This window comes from Tubulanus polymorphus, chromosome 7 (genome assembly GCF_964204645.1).
Source record: "Tubulanus polymorphus chromosome 7, tnTubPoly1.2, whole genome shotgun sequence".
NCBI classification, from domain to species: domain Eukaryota; kingdom Metazoa; phylum Nemertea; class Palaeonemertea; order Tubulaniformes; family Tubulanidae; genus Tubulanus; species Tubulanus polymorphus.
The window spans coordinates 13,900,895-13,919,699 of NC_134031.1; the positions used below are offsets into that span (position 1 = coordinate 13,900,895).

Consider the following 18,805-nt stretch of genomic DNA (forward strand, 5'->3'; position numbering starts at 1 on the left):
TATTTTATTCTACGAGTTTGCTTACGAATTTATCCCAACGAAAGATTTCATTGCGCAGTTCAAACATATTTCAGTATCATTGCAAATGAATAAAAGCAGAGAAACATTTTGCTTTTAAATGTTCTTGAAAATCACCAAATGGGGATTTTTACCTACTTTATTTATTTGGGGATTTTTACCGAGGGGATTTCTACCCAGGGGATATTTCCCTAGGATTTTTACCTACAACGGAACCAACACACTTCTTCCAATATTTTACATCCAGGCTTCGCATGTGTCCATCTATCTTTAATTGGATATGAACTAATAATGGTCTGGTTAAACCAGAAGTCATTTCATCACTACACTTTCAGAAAGTGATCACACAATACTGGTGAATGTCTTAATGGGAATTGGTTCATGCAGCACATCGATACCCGCATGAGTTTCAGTCATATGCGCTAACCACTCACCTTCAGCACTGCACAAATTCACAACCTGACATTCCAGATTCAAATGTTTAAACCACTTATCAATATTCAAATATTTGCCTATTGTTTACTTTGATTCAAATATTATTTAGGTTGCTATGATGCTCGAATGCGTTTCCTAATTCGACACATTGCATTTTTGCTTCACGTCAATCTTGACAAAGTTGAAGACTATGAAGAAAGCGTAGTTGAACATTTGACTGAAGAAGACCACACAATGTCAGAGTGAGTTGTAAATTTTGGTCATCCACAATTAACACAATTATTTGAATTTCAAAGCTCTTAGGCATTCGGAAGTATGTTAGAAAATGAGCAGAATTTCAATGAATATTTCCCCATTCTACTTAGACCACCCTAAATAGATTGTCTGTTTGCAGTGACACCGACTTCAGGGTGAGTCGGTAGGTAGGAAGAAATTCTTTTTTTTTCGCTAAATTTTAGGGCAAAAAACAATTTTGTCATCTTTTTACATGAAATATCAAAGAGTAGCGTTTTGCATAGAAGAAATTTGTCTAATAGCCTAGATTTCATGAATAACTTAAAATTCTAACTTCATCAGGAGCATCATCTGTGTGTTCAAAATGGAACTATACATTGAATATATATGCACTAAAACATTACCGGCTTTAAAATAGTTACTAGAATGATTGGCAACATATTGGAACATTGGTAGTTTCCTGGAAAACTTAAAACTAGGCCACACATTGCACACTTAACATACATAGTGCATACATTGGCAGTTTGTTGGTAGGTCGGCCAATTTTTTGTTAAAAATAAGATTTATTTCAATGAATACCAGAAAAATGTTTTCATTCGATACATTTTAAGTCGGGTCAGTTGGGTTACGGCAAACAGATCATTATTTTTGGATGGCTTTATGTGGTGGGAGGATGTGCTCTAATGTTTTTGACTAATGTAGGTCATACCAAGATGGCTGCCACAGCTATATTTATGTGTGAAACAGGCAATTTGGACCTTGTTCCTGCTCTAGGGTTTACAGCTTTGACATGATTTTGTTATCAATCAAAGTAGCCTACTTATGGCCATTCTTGGTCAAAATCAACACTTTTTACCGCTTGGCCGAAGGGGCAGTCATTGCATACACCCGTCCATGCGTCTACTCTGTCCAAAATACTTGTTCCCATTTACAAGGTACAGTTTTTGCAGTAGAGAAGTTGTTTTCTCATCGAAAGTGTATAGTATATAGTCCTAAAAGCCTATGGGTTTTGGTGATATTATTGATTATTATCGCATTCGAACTAAGATGGATTAAATGTAGTTGCAACAATCCTGTTAGCTCTGTGATTGAACCCTTGCTAGAGTAAATCTTATACCATACCATTCAATAAATGGTTTTATCTTAATTTTACGAGAAATTGAAATGGTTCTATTTATATTCTAGGGAGGAATTAAAAGAAAAGAAAAAAGCAGAATCAAAACGCAAACGAAAACGTTACTTCATGATTGGTCTTGCGACTATCGGTGGTGGAACACTGATAGGCTTAACAGGTGGATTAGCCGCTCCGCTAGTCGCAGCGGGGGCTGGTGCAATTATAGGGGGCGCTGGTGCTGCTGCCTTAGGAACTACGGCTGGTATCGCAATTATTGGTTCTATATTTGGTGTCGCTGGTGCCGGACTAACTGGATATAAAATGAAAAAACGTGTTGGTGCTATTGAACACTTTGAATTCATGCCTATAGCGGAAAGCAGTCAGTTGCATTTAACAGTCGCCATATCTGGTTGGCTTAGTAAAAATGAAGGAGGTGAGAGACGTTGCATAATCTCGACTACATAATCTGAAGCGGCTATCAATCTGCAGCTTCAAACATTCACCATTTAGTACGATAACCACACTCAAACGTGGTGAACGGATAAAAAGATTAAAACCCACTAGGCCTATCTACAGATTAAGAGAATTTAAAATCAAGAATTTATTTGCACCTGACGATGATCTCTAGGGTGAGATCGAAACGTCGTGTTCATTATATATTTTAGATTGTTCGAATCAATAAATTCTTGATTTTAAATTCTTTTAATCTGTAGATAGTGGGTTTTAATCTTTTTATTCACCATTGGTTGTAGAAGTCTTGGCAATCCTTTTTTCACCGACCACGATGTTACAGTGGTTCAATTTTTACTTAATTTTCCCAGTTTTCTCTGTTGTTTGCCATATGCTTTGTAACTTGCTCAGTTAGTCTGAAATTTGTTGCGATTTCCTGAGTTCGTTGAAAGAAAGAAAGAATTTATTTCTGAAAGAAGAAATTGAAGAATGAATGTGCGGCGTAGTTTGCAATATTTACTGCGAAGCCATGATGATAGCGCCCTCGTTTAAGTAATATGTTTAGCTAACCAAAATCAATGAAGCCGTATGATCTTTAGATAAAGGATAATCTATTAATGAAAAAAGATGCATTTGAATATTTGAAGTAAAATTGATGATGAAACCACCCGGGGATATCTTGAAGTAAAAGAACTTATTGTTATGCTGATGAATTTTAAACAATGCTAATTTGCATTAAAAAACACTGTATAGATGGTCCAATATTGTGTAATATATAATTGAACTCAGTTGTGTGAACTCATATTGGTGTGGCTTGCTCGCAATGATTCCGCCTTCGCCTTCGTGTGGGTATCATCTTGTTAACCTCTGTGTCTGACCTGCACTACGTCTAAGGTCTATGATGAGACGATATCATTCCTGGGTGCGTGTAGCTCGTGCGGGCTTCTGTTACATTTCGGGTAGAGCAGTAACTATGAAGAGAGTTAGACTAATGCGGCTGTTCGATGAACACATTTCGCTTAGTCTTACTACGAGCAATTATCTAACAGGAGGAAGCTTGCCCTATATCAGTGTACTACACACTGGTACGATCAGTAACGCTGTCAATCATACAGTCAGGGGTGTGTGGGATTCGACATCGCTGGACAGCAGCGCTGCGCGTTGATTCTAAAAGCAATCCATAAAGGTAGTTTTAAGATGACGCATGCGTATTTGGCACCATAATGACCGCGCTTACGAAATCCACAGCTTGGTGAAAACATTTTTGTATTTTCCTGACGGTTCCTGTGAATAAAATATGCAGTTTTAGGTAGATGAAGTGTTGATGAATGCCGGGATAACATTCCGGTGAATGCGGAATTAGGGTAAAATGCTGCCAAAATCTTACAAAAATACAATGTATTCACCTGTAATATGGCCGATCATCATTTCGACCGATTTTTTTCTAGAAATGGTGATCATATATAGGTAAATAGTTGCTATTTCTTATAACAGAAATTAATTAGAAACTACATGGACACTTTATTTACTAATATGAAAACAGAATTCCAGAAAAATATATCCTTAGAATACATCAATCATGGACAACTCCCAAATGATCCAAAATTAAAACAGAAATATACCGAAAATTGTCTTGATGCAATACATGCACACAACATGGAAATATAAGATTAAAAATATAGCTGCAAGCAGAGATAACGGGTTTCTGCCTTTCTGGATAGAATGTCGTTCAGGGATGCGAGCAAAGATTTCACCCGAAATCAGTTCGTTACGTTCCGTTTTTTGAAAGAGTGCCACCTAGGGGTCAACTCACAACATGGATATGTTGACCCACATGTGCTACTACGCGCTACGCGCAAAGTACTAATGAGCCAGGTTTTGGGGGAAATAACATCGAGAAGAACGAAGCTACGGTGGTTTTACCATTCCCTAGTGACAGTTTAAGCGCATATTCGGTTATTATTAGTTCCGAACAATGTCGACTGGATAAGAAAACCGAATTTGGCCCAAAGCACAAATTTGGCCTATAGGGTAAACTATGCAGGAGGGAAGGCCTTATAGTGTTACTATTAGTAGAGGAGTGACAAGTCAGTCTGACAAGTCAAGCGATCAGATGGGGACTACAATTCACATATGAAATTGTCCTCCAAAATCCATTATAAAAACATAATCACGAACGGTACCATCACTCCCCATTACTTTCTGTCACTGGTCTCTGGCTAGCAATCATTCTTTATCGGTGCAGTGGGTAGGTATTTTCAACTGACTTTGTTCTTCTATGACATAACCATCGCCACTGCGTCACGATGTGATGTACATGTACAAGGGACCTCCAATTTGTAATGTATGTGATGTATAAACTGACTCTAGACCGTTTAATATCGACGATAACCAGGTATCCCCAACTCTGACAATTTCTGACGCTAACTAGTATGACCCGCCTTTTGGACCTGACCAATTCAATTCAAATAAGAAAACGCATACCGGTACAATAAATGAATAAAAAAGTGCTGATGTTTTTCGAAGTATTGATTTGGATATTCTCGGAGCCTTCCTTCTTTATTTATTTATGAAATGACGTCACAAACTTTTCAGATTCGCGCCAGTATGCACGCCATGATTGATGATTGCTATTTCCACCGGTGCTATCTGTAAGTAACTTCAAGTTTAAAATAGGAAGCACAGTACATCCATAGAAACTACGCGCAGAAAGAGACTGTTATATTATTATCAGAGTTTAACATTTTTCGTTTCAAGGTTGTTAGTAGTCAAATCTAATAGAAGATGATTTTTATGTGACAAAACTCGGTGGAAAATATGTTAAAATAATAATCAGCAGGAAGCAGAAACCCTAAATATGAAAGAGAAGTTACCTCTTTTATACCTTTATAAAAGATGAAAATTACTTCTTGGACCATGAAATACTTTATTTTGTAATTTGTACGTATATGAGTTTTGATATTATTCTATAGTCTGGCTCATTTTATCCATGTCTGTCGAGGTGAATACCTCGCACCCAAAAATCCGAACAATAGGCTAACAATAGGCTCATCAATTAGCCGTGCGCCAACAGTTTGATTGACAGCGTTACTGATCGTGTGTACAGAGATATAGGGCAAGCTTCCTCACTGTCTTACTGTTCAGTGTGGATTGAGGCCTAGGCCCAGTCAAATTCATTAGCTCCGCTGTGACCGAAGGTCAGCGGAGCTAATGGGTTAGGGGGTGAGCCGTCGTCGTCCGTCCGTTCGTTTGTTCGTGCGTCTGTCAACTTTTTCTTCAAATCGCTACTAGTCATACAGGAGAGAATCCCACAATGATAATAAAAAGTCCCAAAATGAAACTTCGAGATAGTAGTTTATTTCAACGTTTCGACTATATCCTAATAGTCATCTTCAGGAATAATGAGATAGTACAGAAATTATGAGATATATATACAATCCAGAGACAAAGAGACTAATTCAAGTAATCAGAGATGATACAAACTAAAGGAAAATTAACGTAGAAACAGTTACATGCTAAAATAGATTAAAGGGAAGCAAACTAAGGGGTAATTATAAACAACAATAGTGAGTATAAATATAAATGAAACTTAAAGTCAACAGGAACCTCTTTGAATATCTACCTCGTCGATTTCGGCTCGCCTTCCAAGAACTACGGAATTAAAGACTATTAAAATATCTAAGGCTGATAAAGGTGGCAAGATTGTGATTTTAGATCTGGATAATTATAATGTTAAAATGCAATCTCTCTTGGATAATCCTGGTGTTTATAAGAAACTTAAATCGAATCCTCTTCCTCGTATGCAAGCTAATTTCAACAGAAGTCTTTCGGATATTATTAAACGTTTCCCCTCCGCTAAAGAAACTCTAAATAAGTTCCATTCACGTCTTCCCTCTTTACCATATATCTATGGTTTGCCTAAAATTCATAAAGATAATGTTCCACTGCGCCCTATAGTCTCCAATTGTAATTCTCCTACATACCAGTTATCTAAATTTCTCGCCAAAACAGTTATCTCCGGTGCTCGGTTCGTTCTCTCCGTCGCACCTTCGCCATAATCAACACTTACTTGAACGTATTAAGAATATTATCCCTGGCAACGACAAATTTATATCATTTGATGTTACTTCCCTTTTTACCAATGTTCCTCTTGGACCTACTCTTGATTTCTTAAAACGCAGATTACCATCACTTAACATTAACTTCGGCATTCCTACGGATTGTATCATCGACCTTATCTCTATTTGTACGACGGACTCCTTTTTGAATTCAACAATTGTTTTTACGAACAGACATTCGGTATCGCTATGGGAAATCCTCTTAGTCCTATTCTAGCTAATTTATTCCTAGAACATGTTGAATCTGAAATATTGCCTCTTTATACTGATATTCACCCTAAAATCTGGCTCAGATATGTTGACGATGTTCTGGCTTTGGTTCCCTTTGACTTCAATGTTGATAACTTTCTTATATATTTAAACTCCCTTTACCGTCTCTGGCTTTTACGTATGAATGGGAATCTAATAGTAAAATACCTTTTCTGGATGTTTTGATTTTTAACTGTGGATCCTTTTTGAAATTCGCGGTTTATAGGAAACCTACCAACGCTGAATCCTACCTCCATTACTTCTCTTTTACTTCTCCGAATATTTAACTCGGTTTAGCTCAAGGATTATTTCTTCGCGCTTTGAGAATTTGCGACCCCTCATTTCTACCCGATGAAATTCAACATATTAACCAATCTCTCAAAAAACTTGCCTACCCCGATTTCCTATTGAAAAAAGCTCTACTTAAAGCTCGTACTACGCATTTTAGAAATAACAACCTTAGAACTCCTACGTTGGCTACCGATAAACAGCCTATCATTGTATCGTATGTACCTTTCCTCGGGAATTCTAAAGTTTCTCTTCGGTCACTTAATAAACAACTTATCTTTAAATACAATAATAAACTTAGTAACATATTGATTAACAACAAACCGAAAACCGAATCCCTAAACTGTGGAATTTATAAAATACCTTGTAAAGTTTGCGACAAAGTATATATAGGAGAAACAGGTCGGAATCTTAATCAATGCATAAAAAAGCATAAATTAGATGTAAAAAACTTAAAACCTGAAAGCGGAGTTGCTAGTCATGTTTTTCAGACTTCACACAATTTTGATTTTGCTAATGCTGAATTAATTTACCCTTGCAGCGATAAAACTAGAAGACATATTTTGGAATCTGCATTAATTATTGAAAATTCGAACAACGTTGTAAACCTTAACAATGGTTTTTCACCCCATAATAAACTTATATCAAAATTCCTCTGTAAACTGGTTAAACTCAACACTTGATTTCCCCTTTGATTATTTGTTATTTGTTCTCTCATCAATTTCGTCTCTGACTTAACTTGTATTCACCTTTGTTTTAATTTAAGTGCCCCCTAGTTTGTCTTTCTTTTTACTACTGACTTAAAGTTTCATTTATATTTATACTCACTATTGTTGTTTATAATCACCCCTTAGTTTGCTTCCCTTTAATCTATTTTAGCGTGTAACTGTTTCTACGTTAATTTTCCTTTAGTTTGTATCATCTCTGATTACTTGAATTAGTCTCTTTGTCTCTGGATTGTATATATATCTCATAATTTCTGTAGTATCTCATTATTCCTGAAGATGACTATTAGGATATAGTCGAAACGTTGAAATAAACTACTATCTCGAAGTTTCATTTTCGGACTTTTTATTATCATTGTGGGATTCTCTCCTCATCGCGTCAACACGGATATAGTGTTCTACCAATCGTGAACTAGTCATACAGTTTTAATCAGATCAATTCCAAATTTGGCATGAATGTTCTATGGACCAAGGCCTAAAAAGTTACAGAGCCATTTTTTGGATTCGTCCCCCAGGGGGCGCCAATGGTGGTGGAATTTCTATTTCTTCAAATCACTACTAGTCCTACAGTTTTAATCAGATCAATTCCAAATTTGGAATAATGTTCTATGGACCAAGGCCTATAAAGTTACAGAGCCATTTTTTGCATTCGTCCCCCAGTGGGTGCCCCTGGCGGTGGAGTTTCTATTTCTTCAAACCGCTACTAGTCCTACAGTTTTGATCAGATCAATTCCAAATTTGGTATCAATATTCTATAGACCAAGGCCTTTAAAGGTACGATAACCATACTCAAACGTGGTGAACAGATGATAAGATAAAAACCCACTATTTACAAATTAAAAGAAATCTAAAATCGAGAATTTATTAATTGAAACAATTTAAAATTTAAGAACACGACGTTACAGAGCCATTTTTTTGGATTTGTCCCCCGGGGGCGCCCCTGGGGGTGGAATTTCTGTTTCTTCAAATTGCTATTAGTCCTACAGTTTTAATCAGATCAATTCCAAATTTGGTATCAATGTTCTATAGACCAAGGCCTTTAAAGGTACGATAACCATACTCAAACGTGGTGAACAGATGATAAGATAAAAACCCACTATTTACAAATTAAAAGAAATCTAAAATCGAGAATTTATTAATTGAAACGATCTAAAATATAAGAACACAACGTAACAGAGCCATTTTTAGGCCAGCCGTAGGCTGAGCCTATTACTATACAAATGGAGCGAATTTAAATGACATGGTTTCCACACAAAAGGCTCTTTTGCTTGCCAAGTGAGGGCATATTCGAACAAATCACGTATTTAAGCGTAATCCATTCTCGGAATCGTAGCGAGCAGAATTTTGAAATAGGGTCTCATAAAAATGTTTTCTGCATTTTTCACGAAAGTTAAATCGGGAAAATTTCAATTTTTATCAGCCAATCAGGAAGTTGTGTCTTCCCTGTGATTGGTTTATCTGAAAATATCAGCAGCTGTTCACGTGAATTATCGCGATTTCATTACTGCTTCTGCTTTTGCGCATGACGTCATGTATCAACACGCGACAATACTTCCGCGTTCGCTACGTGTTCGCTGATTGGCCCATTTACTGGGAAATTCCACAGAAGCCTAATGTGGTTTGTTACAAGCGCTGTGATTGGCCCGACCCGATTCTGGCATGGTTTTAGCTTAGTGGGTTCGAATCCCTTGACGGGTGAAGATGATGGATCCTATCAATATCTATTGAAACAAATAAGTTTCCCGGTTGGGCAGCTGCGGATATCTACCGGAAGTGCTCCGGTTCGATATTTCGAGGTTTCTTTGAATTTTGGAGTGATATTGAAGTCCGGTAAATACCAGCGGTAGATTGTGAAAACCCATTGCATGATATTTGTATTACTTAATCAACGAAAAGCGTCGGGGCCGCGCCAGGAGTTTTCGTGGTTCAAGTAGCGCAATAGCCTACTTCTTCGTGTTCGTCCACCTCAATTTTCACTCCGCCGATCTCTGACACGGCTCTGTCCCCGTCGGCGCTGTGATTGCACTTTCGTACCACCAAAATTTTTTATTTCTATATCAGGGAGGTCTGGAGAATAAAAAAGTCAAAATTTGGATATCACATAGGCCTGATTTCATCGAATAAGTCGACCATGGTCGTTACGTTTCCGTACTTATTACCACCTAAAACCGTCTGAACAATTTTGTCACAACCAACATTTCGTTTACAGAAATCAGGTGTTCACGTGAATCCGCGGTATCGTCTACTGTTTTACTTCCGGGTTTTATTTTAAGATTTAAAATTGTATTTCAAGATCGATTTCTATGAAGTCTTTAGTTCATTTGGTGTTTGGGAGGAATTTTTATTTGCTCTACAGAAAATTCATCCTTGACAATTGCGCAAGGTTCGCGAAAAAAAGGTTTTACCAAATCGGGTGTATGACCTTGATATGCTAATTAGCCATGTGCCCGAATTGCAAATTCAATCAAATTTTATTCTGCCAAAAAATGTTAAATACAATTCGCTTTCCGAGAGTTAATGGTATGCTGCATGGAACAAAGTTGTTTTGAGATGGGTCTTGAAGCTATTGAGGTCGAGAGATAACCATCTAGATAGTTCGTGAGAGTTCCAAAGTTTTGAAGACGCTTCAAGGTAATGTCTTGATATTTGTTTTATACATGTATCTACCCTTGACACATCTTCAGGCCAAAAACTGGCCCTGTCAGATTCAAGATGGCCGACTGGCAGCCATTGTTGTTCGCCAAAATCAGCACTTTTTACACATTTTTGAAGTTTTCGAGGGAAATTTTGAAGACACTTTTATCAATAACCTTGATCATTCGTATATATTTGTATCCCCCGAGGGCCCATCGGCATGAGAAAAATTGAGTCGATCGGACTCAAGATGGCCGTACTGTGACCTTTTTTGTTCCCAAAAATGTCAATTTTGTCCTGAATTCTGAGTACTGTAGCTTTCTAATGGTGCGCCATGTTTCATTGCAATTTGTAATGGGTATTCTTTGGAAAGGGATCTTTTATATCCGAGAGGATATTTTTGACCAGGCAATTATGACGCACTTGGCAGCCATCTTGGGGTCATCAGTACTCATTCGTAGGTGGAAAAAAAGTTTTTCCACATCATAATTGATACTTAAGCATATTTTGCTACTATAATCAATTGGAAAGTTGTAGCTCATGACATGTTCTATGATCGAGGTGAGTTTCGAGCTCATTGGTTTTTTTTATGGCCACCAGGGGGCGTTGAACAATACAATAACTTAGTATTTCTATATTACATTCGTTCCTGTTGTCTGTGTTAACACACGATTTTACTATGTAAATGATATTGAGCAGGGAGTGTATATTGATAAATATAACCCACAGATTACATCATTTATAAAAAGCAAATCTGACAGGCTGGCCATTGTGCCCCTTGGGGCTCTTGTTTTGGATTTGTCCCCCAGGGGGCGCCCCTGGGGGTGGAATTTCTGTTTCTTCAAATTGCTATTAGTCCTACAGTTTTAATCAGATCAAGTCCAAATTTGGTATGAATGTTCTATGGACCAATACCTACAGTACAGCGCCCTTTTTGGATTGGGCCAAAAGGGGTACCCCTTGGTATGCAGCTTCTATTTCTTCAAATCACACAGCAGAGCTATATAGGCCGATAGGCTCCTTGTTTTAATGTTTCTGATTGAACTGAAGCTGTTATCTTTTGTTGCTTACCCGACCACATAGAAAGATACTTTCTAGTTTGAAAGTGTGCTGAGAAAATACACTAATGTGCTTGGCAGTTGTAGTTCTTTTTTTCAATGATTTTCAATTAAATGTCTCTAATGAGGTTCTGAACGCTGGTGAAGTGTTGGAGGAATTGCTATAAAGTGACACATGTCTGAGGGGTGGGTCCATGTAGCTATCTTCTAGCTAAATTTTCTTTCATCAATTCAATGTATCTTCAATAAGAATTTAGGAAATAATCCTTTCTGTCAAAATCAGCCCAGGCAACAGATTGATACCTGCATAAGATCACTTAAGAACCAACAAAATGAGCTTATCAGGTTAGACTGCATAAGACTTGATCTTTGGTCTAGTTTAAAATCATTAAATTGTACTGCTAATTGAAAATATGAAACATTTTTGAAATGGAACAATGGTAAAAAAAGAAACTATAAATGATTCAAGTTTACAGAAAACGTACCCTGTGATAATTGCAATATGACGAGTTGAATATTTGAATTGCTTTCTATTCGACAGATTTTGCTTTACCATGGAAGAGATTAGCAAACTCGAAAGAACAGTATTGTCTGAAATGGGAAAGTAGATATTTACTGCAAATGGGTCAAGCAATAGATTACTTGTTCAACTGTGCAGTGTCAATGGCAGCCCAGGAAGCTCTTAAATATACCGTACTCTCAGGTAGGCATAATTTTATTTGCCTCTTAAAACTTTCATTGTTAAGAAAATTGGGTTACAATGAACTGCTGGCTACGTATACATAAAAGACAGATTTAGGCCCACTGTAGCTTTGTTGTGACCCTACAAGATTATAGCCTATTTGAAGGTTTTAGAGGCTAGTTAGTAAAAATTAGGTGGACACATAGTTGACACATGGAAGTGGAATTGACCCCCAAATATTACCATTATAACCTTTTCTTAAATAAATTTGCCCCGAGATATTCATTCTTAAGCAATGTTTTTGTGATCAGTCGGTATTTGGGAACTTACTCTGAAAATTTGAGATGTATACTCAGAAGTGGAAATGACCCACCTGTCAACTCTATGCAACCCCTGATCTTAAATGAAAACAGCCCATTTTTTCGTTCTTAAAGCGGATGTCCCATCACAATTAAAGTTTTCGTGGTTGATTAACCAGATGAAACTTAATTATATACTTAATGCCCTGAGATCTGCATGTTTACAATAAATTGTAAATTTGACATTATCTATGAATTTGGTGAGTTTCAAGGTCATAGGAATCCTCGCTTGCCTGTATCGCTCCCGAACTCGCTTCCAACAGTCCCCGAGCCTCACGCTGCGTGATTTCATAATTGGCGCTTTTGCGCATGACGTCATATATCGACTTGCGATATACTTCCATGTTTGCTAAACCATTTATTGATTGGTCCATTTTAATTGGGAAATTGTTACACTGTGCTGTGAATGGTACAACCGGATTCTGGTTGGCTAGTAATGACTCCAACAACTAGAGAGGTCAAGTGGTTCGGGCAACGGCTTTAGCTTGGTGAGTTTGAATCCCTTGGCGGGTGAAGATGGGTCATAGGTTGGGACATTGGATATTGAAGTGATCATATTTTCAAGCATTTCACCAATTGAGTATGTTGTCCCTGGACCCCTAGTTTAACTGAATTACATAACATTGGCCCAGTTTTATATCAAAGCTATATTTGCAACAAAAAAAAACCATACATGTGTATATATTTAAGGTCTTCTGACGGCAGTTGCATGGCCAGCGTCGTTAATGATGTTAGCTGGTGTGATAGATAATCCATGGAGTGTTTGTCTAGAACGCTCTATTGAAGCTGGTAAACAGCTCGCTGATGTTCTCCTATCTCGTCAGCAGGTAAGCACTTCCATCAATGAAGTTTCACCCTAATGATACATATGAACCTTTTTATCTGGCTATTCATTATTGATGCTTCGAAGTAAAATCAGTTCCTTCTCCACAATGCAATGCATTTCATAAAGGCCCTATGTTTTCATGTAATGCAGTGGTCAATGACAATCCTGTATCCCCCTAGTCAGGAATACAACACTAGATCGACATAATTACCATTTTCTTACTATCAGGATTCGACATCAAACCCATGATTGACAGGTTTTCACTTGATCATGATACCATCGATGGATATAAATTGACAGCTGAACAGTGTTACACCAGATTGACCACAGTCCTGTCAAGTCATTAAGGGCCGAACATGGCAACTATTTTCGTAGAAATGCCCTATATGAATGATTAAATCATCATGGGCTTGCATGATTGCAAACCTTCTTGGTTTTTCTTGGGCTCTGATATTTACATACATTTAATGCAGTAATAAAATCTAGGTTCCTTTCGTATATTGGCGATATCGGTTGTTGTTTTCTTTGTTTTATGATTTTGTTTAATCGTTTTTGTTATTTCAGCAGCGCACACCAACATTGGTTGAGTGTGCGTGATCAGTCTTGAAATTGGTATTCATGCACGGCATCGTGCTGGCAATTCAATTCATTCTTTATTGACACAATTAAAATTTCACAATAAAACTTTACTTTCACGTTTCTAAAAATTCTTTTAATTTTCTATTCTTTTCATCGAGTGCTTGTGTTAGCGACCATTTGAAAAATCTCTGTATGAACGTTTATATTTTTCAGTTTATCTAAAACTTAAAAACCGTTTTTCTGTAAAATGAATTCTGAATTGAATTGAATTGAAGACTTGTTCCCTGTCTCTTCAGAGAGCCAGAGGGCGGTAGTCTATGGTGGCAGTATAAACTTTATCGGACGATCGTAGTGGATTGTCATTTGAAGGAAATGCAACCTCTTCTTGCTTAATGTCTTTATTATTAAAAAAGAAAAATCATGGTTCCTATCCATTTTCGTGTTCGCATCTCTTCACCTGAAGCCACTCGAGTAAGTCACGTATTTTCTTTCAGCTGTAAATTTTTCTATACAGCAAAATTATTTCAACACGATCCGATAAGTAATCTAGCAATTATCAACATGATGATAGATTCCTTAAGACACCACAATTTTCAAATAACAACCAAAAGCTTGTACTTACTTGGTCCACGTCTACAATAAAATCATTCCTATCCACAGTCCCTGTGTGCAACATTTCATTTAACGATATTAGACAACACTGATCACGTAGCTCTTTAAAAAGTAACCAGTTCAAAGTTCGATTAATTCTACTACAGAAATACAAAACCACCAAGGAAGCTTTCAGTACATCCATGTCAGCCAGCCCATTTTTAGAATTTCTTTCTTGTTATCTTATAAATTCAGATTTGCAATAAATTTATTTTTCCGACAGAAATTCGACATAAAAAGTATAGTCGGCAGGAATTTGTTATTGTTTGAAACGTATTTTTGTCTGGAATTCGGCGTTGAATACGTGAATATGTGTGAAAGGGGGTACAGGATTATCATTGACTACTGCATAAAATGAATTGAACATAATTTCATATGGACAAAATTTACAAAAAATTTCATTGAGACGCGCAGTGAGGCCATTTCGAATTATGACCAGCATTTAATGTCATGATGGTGTAACCACTCCCCTGATGAAAAAGTAGGTTCATTTCTACTGGCTTTCAAATTTTTGATACAATCCAGACATTATTTACAATGAATGTATAGCGTATATGAATGCATATATAATATGATATTTATCTGGAGTTCTCACAAATCCCATAAATCTCATTGGTTCCAGATGATGTGGATTAACCTTTAACCTGCCGGCAACTTATGTGTTAAGTCCTTTGTGTACCAGGTGATTGCATGTTATTGAAATTTAAGGTCAAGTGCCCTCTAAATAGAATATTGAGTAAAACCTATTTTTCAAATGTGATATGTGTGTTAATGATAAGTGTGTTACTAATTTTGATTTTGGTAAAGCCATTACTGAGAAATTAGACTTTAAAGTCAGCTATTTTCGCCAGCTTCCCGTACACAGCATGTGTGCGTTTGCTGTGAAGAACCCACAATTGCTGACGTCATTGTAGTCAAACACTTATTCCACGCACGTTGTACTACTGAAGAGTAACAAACTTGGTGCCCTTTATGAATAGCGAATCTATGGCAAACTAATAGATAACTTTATTATGCTTCTTATTGCAGTCTGAATGTTAGAATCTTTATCAAAAGCCCAAAATATCAAATTTATGGGGCGTTTTTGAGGTCAAAATATCAAAATTTAAAATTATTTCCACGTTTGGATTCTCGAGTATTGGCAGTTGGCATGCATAAATAACTATGGCTCAATGTGCAGCGCAGCGCATGAGACATGAAATCAAACTTTCCATGCAAGCTATCTAAGATAGGTAGAGCTGTCGCCTACAGCAGTTTGCCAGTGAGTAGACTGCAGCTGCCTACGGCAAGTTAAGGGGTCTTATGTAGTTCTCACCTTTTCTCACTTGGCCATTTTATCTACTTTCAGGGTAAACGCCCGGTGACATTGATAGGGTTCAGTCTTGGTGCTAGATTGATATTTTCCTGCCTCATCGAAATGGCCAAAAGAAAAGGTAAATCATGCACTTCTTTTTTCGAATGATATTTTACTGCGCAATGAGTTCAACAATAAAATTTGAACAAAGATTAATGAGGAATAGTAAAATCCTACGATTCATGTTCAAAATGCTGATATAAGCAACAGCCGACACATGAAATTTTACCATTCAACTATAAACTTATTTATGGTTGATATTTTTTGCTATCTGTTTTACTCTGTTCATAATTATGTGTATCGCATGCTATGAATGTACTCATCGGAATCTCAATTCTCTACCACAAAACCGCTCAGATTCTACTTCCGAAGAAGGTACTGCGAAGCAATATTCATTGTAGTCAAGTTTCTTCATTTCTGAGCTATGAATTATGATATTATTGATTTTTCCATTATCGATTTTGTGTATGTAAACCCATGTTTACACGAGACATTTGCTCTCAAATATTTCAAAGTATGAAAAAACGGAAGGCACTATAAGCCACGTTCACACTATGATATTCAAAACAGTCTAAATTGTGCCAAACATTTGCTCTGGCGGAAAGTCCATGCTTTTGTAACGGGTTCTTTCCTGATTAAGACCAAGGGTGATTACAGCTTGTTTTGGAAAATTGGTGTATTAGCACACAGCGCTGATTTGTTGCATTCTTAATTGGTCAATTCCAGTCCAGGTACTGGTCAAATTAGAATGGACGAACTAACGTTAGTGTGAACATGACACAGTTTTTGAGCTCTTGCAACCAACCGCTTTTGTCATGTGATGACACCATGTTGGTGGTCAAACTTGAGAGGCCCCTAATACTGGTATAATGTCGTAGTTATTTTTGGCAATTTGACCAAAGCATGTCAGTTAGCTATCGCATTAAACGTGTTATTGCTGTGTTAGGAATCACTTTAAAAATCTAATACACTGGTGCTCCAAAACTATCATGGCTGTTTTCGTGATGAATGATGATGCATGTTTGTCAACCAACACAGCATTGTCAAACGAATGACTAGTGGTACTCTGATCGGTGAAGTGTGAGGGGGGTACAGCCTAAACATCTCATGTAAACATGTGACATACCAGGTTTGTCTACATTTGTATGTATATTCAGTCAAGCCCACTAAACTGATACAATGTTGGACATGAACGAGGTTGTGTTAGAAATTCCCCCATGGATTAGATATACAGGGTGTCTCAAAAAATGTGTTACCATATCTTAGAAATTAATTATCCATTAACTATAATTGAAATAGATTTTTTGGGGGTAAGGTTGGTAGACCTGGATGTTTACTCAAGGATTAAATGTTAAAATGCAAGAAATAAGTCATGCATGGGTGAGCATACCATGTTTTTGAATGGTCCTTAAAATGGAATCAAACCAATACAAGAAAAAAGGATTATTGCATTATATACGATTATTGATATGTTCCGCTTTAACTTCAACCAATTTGAGACCTGGCAATTAAATCAACTGAAGCAGATTTCTACTTGATAAAATTGTTGGTACTCGTGACTAATTAAGCTTCTCTGGGACTTGTTCAATATCATCACCATTTTACCAATGCACAGTTAAGCTTAACGTTGAATTTTGATACATCAGATTCAGTATTTCTCAAAATCTGTTACTTTCTGGATGCTAAGTCCTTGATTCCTGCTGATGGTCTTTTGAATTACTTGGTTTTTACATTTCCAGACAGGAAAAAGTCACAAGGAGTGAAATTCAATGATTTTGTGATTTTAAATCAATTTTCCAACAGGCAGGTGGTCATTTTACAATAGACGTACACAACAGAACAATCCTCAAATTCGGTGTGACACCATTTTAATGCTAGTGCTCAGCCATGCATTATTTATTTTTTGCATTTCAACATTTCATTCTCAAGTAAACATCCAGGTCTACCAACTTAACCCCCCAAAATAATAATTAGAATCATAGTGAACTCTTCATTACCACTTGTGACGTATATTTACGTCGCAAATAATGATCTTCTCTCACCATGCGTGATGTATATTTACGTCGCAAATATATGCGTTTACTACAATCGCTGGTGTGGTGTGTCATAACGCTGATGGCGTGTAGCCGTACTGTATGCTTGTCTGCTTCAATTTAGTTCCAATTTTTACTCATAGATGGATGATTTGTACCTCTAACAGCCTCTAATACCGAATTTATTTCAATTGAATGATGCCATTGGGTTCGAATCCTGGTGAGGTACGTTACATTATCTGTGGTAGTGAACTGACACTTTTTTAAAGATTTTCTACTTTTTACACTAAACGATATATTATAGTATACAATAAGACTAGGTGATTTCATAATCGGAAAAATCTTTTCAATCTAGTCAGAATTGATGATTTTGATGTTCGCGCACCTGTTCAGTGTATAAATTGCTTCTGCTGAACGCGTGGTACTGTGTCTATTAATAGAACTACGTCACTAAAGTGACGGCTCGCAAATGATGTCTATAGAAATGAATAGGAAATAAGCTACAAGAGCAATTCAACTTAATTTTTTACCTATTTGGCATTCGAATTGAGACAAAATGCCTCTTGATTTTGAAAGTCTACATATTAATGATTATAATTAGATGTTGAACGGACCATATCTGTTCAAACTTAAGCTCAAAAATAGGATTTGAATAGCAATCCAAGGCATTTTCTAGTAGACAGCAAGGAACACGAATGTTTAAATCATCGTTTTGTATTATCACTTAGTGATAGTAAGTAAGATTATGGTTAGATCTAAGAATATTTTGACTTATGAACTGATGAAACTTACAGAATTAGCCGCAAGAACAATTTCAATTCTTGAAATATACCTCGTATTGGTAGCGGCTTTGGTCACAAAATTAGAATATTTCCTCATCCATCCTATTTTAAAACTTAGAAATAATGTTTGTGAAAGATTTGTGATGTAATCTATCAAAACTCTTCTGCAGCGTGAAACTTTAATCGAAAAACATTATTCCTTTGAATATTTGTTGT

At 36.7% G+C, this 18,805-nt stretch overlaps 1 protein-coding gene across 1 annotated transcript in view; it reads left to right on the plus strand.

Annotated features, from left to right (window-relative positions):
• LOC141908320 (transmembrane and coiled-coil domain-containing protein 4-like) overlaps positions 1–18,805 on the plus strand; it is a 57,555-nt gene that overhangs the window by 28,159 nt on the left and 10,591 nt on the right. The window contains exons 6-10 of the mRNA XM_074798321.1: positions 563–695; positions 1,873–2,234; positions 11,865–12,026; positions 13,055–13,191; positions 15,769–15,853. Coding sequence (XP_074654422.1) covers positions 563–695; positions 1,873–2,234; positions 11,865–12,026; positions 13,055–13,191; positions 15,769–15,853 — 879 coding nt within the window. The remainder of the gene's footprint in view (positions 1–562; positions 696–1,872; positions 2,235–11,864; positions 12,027–13,054; positions 13,192–15,768; positions 15,854–18,805) is intronic.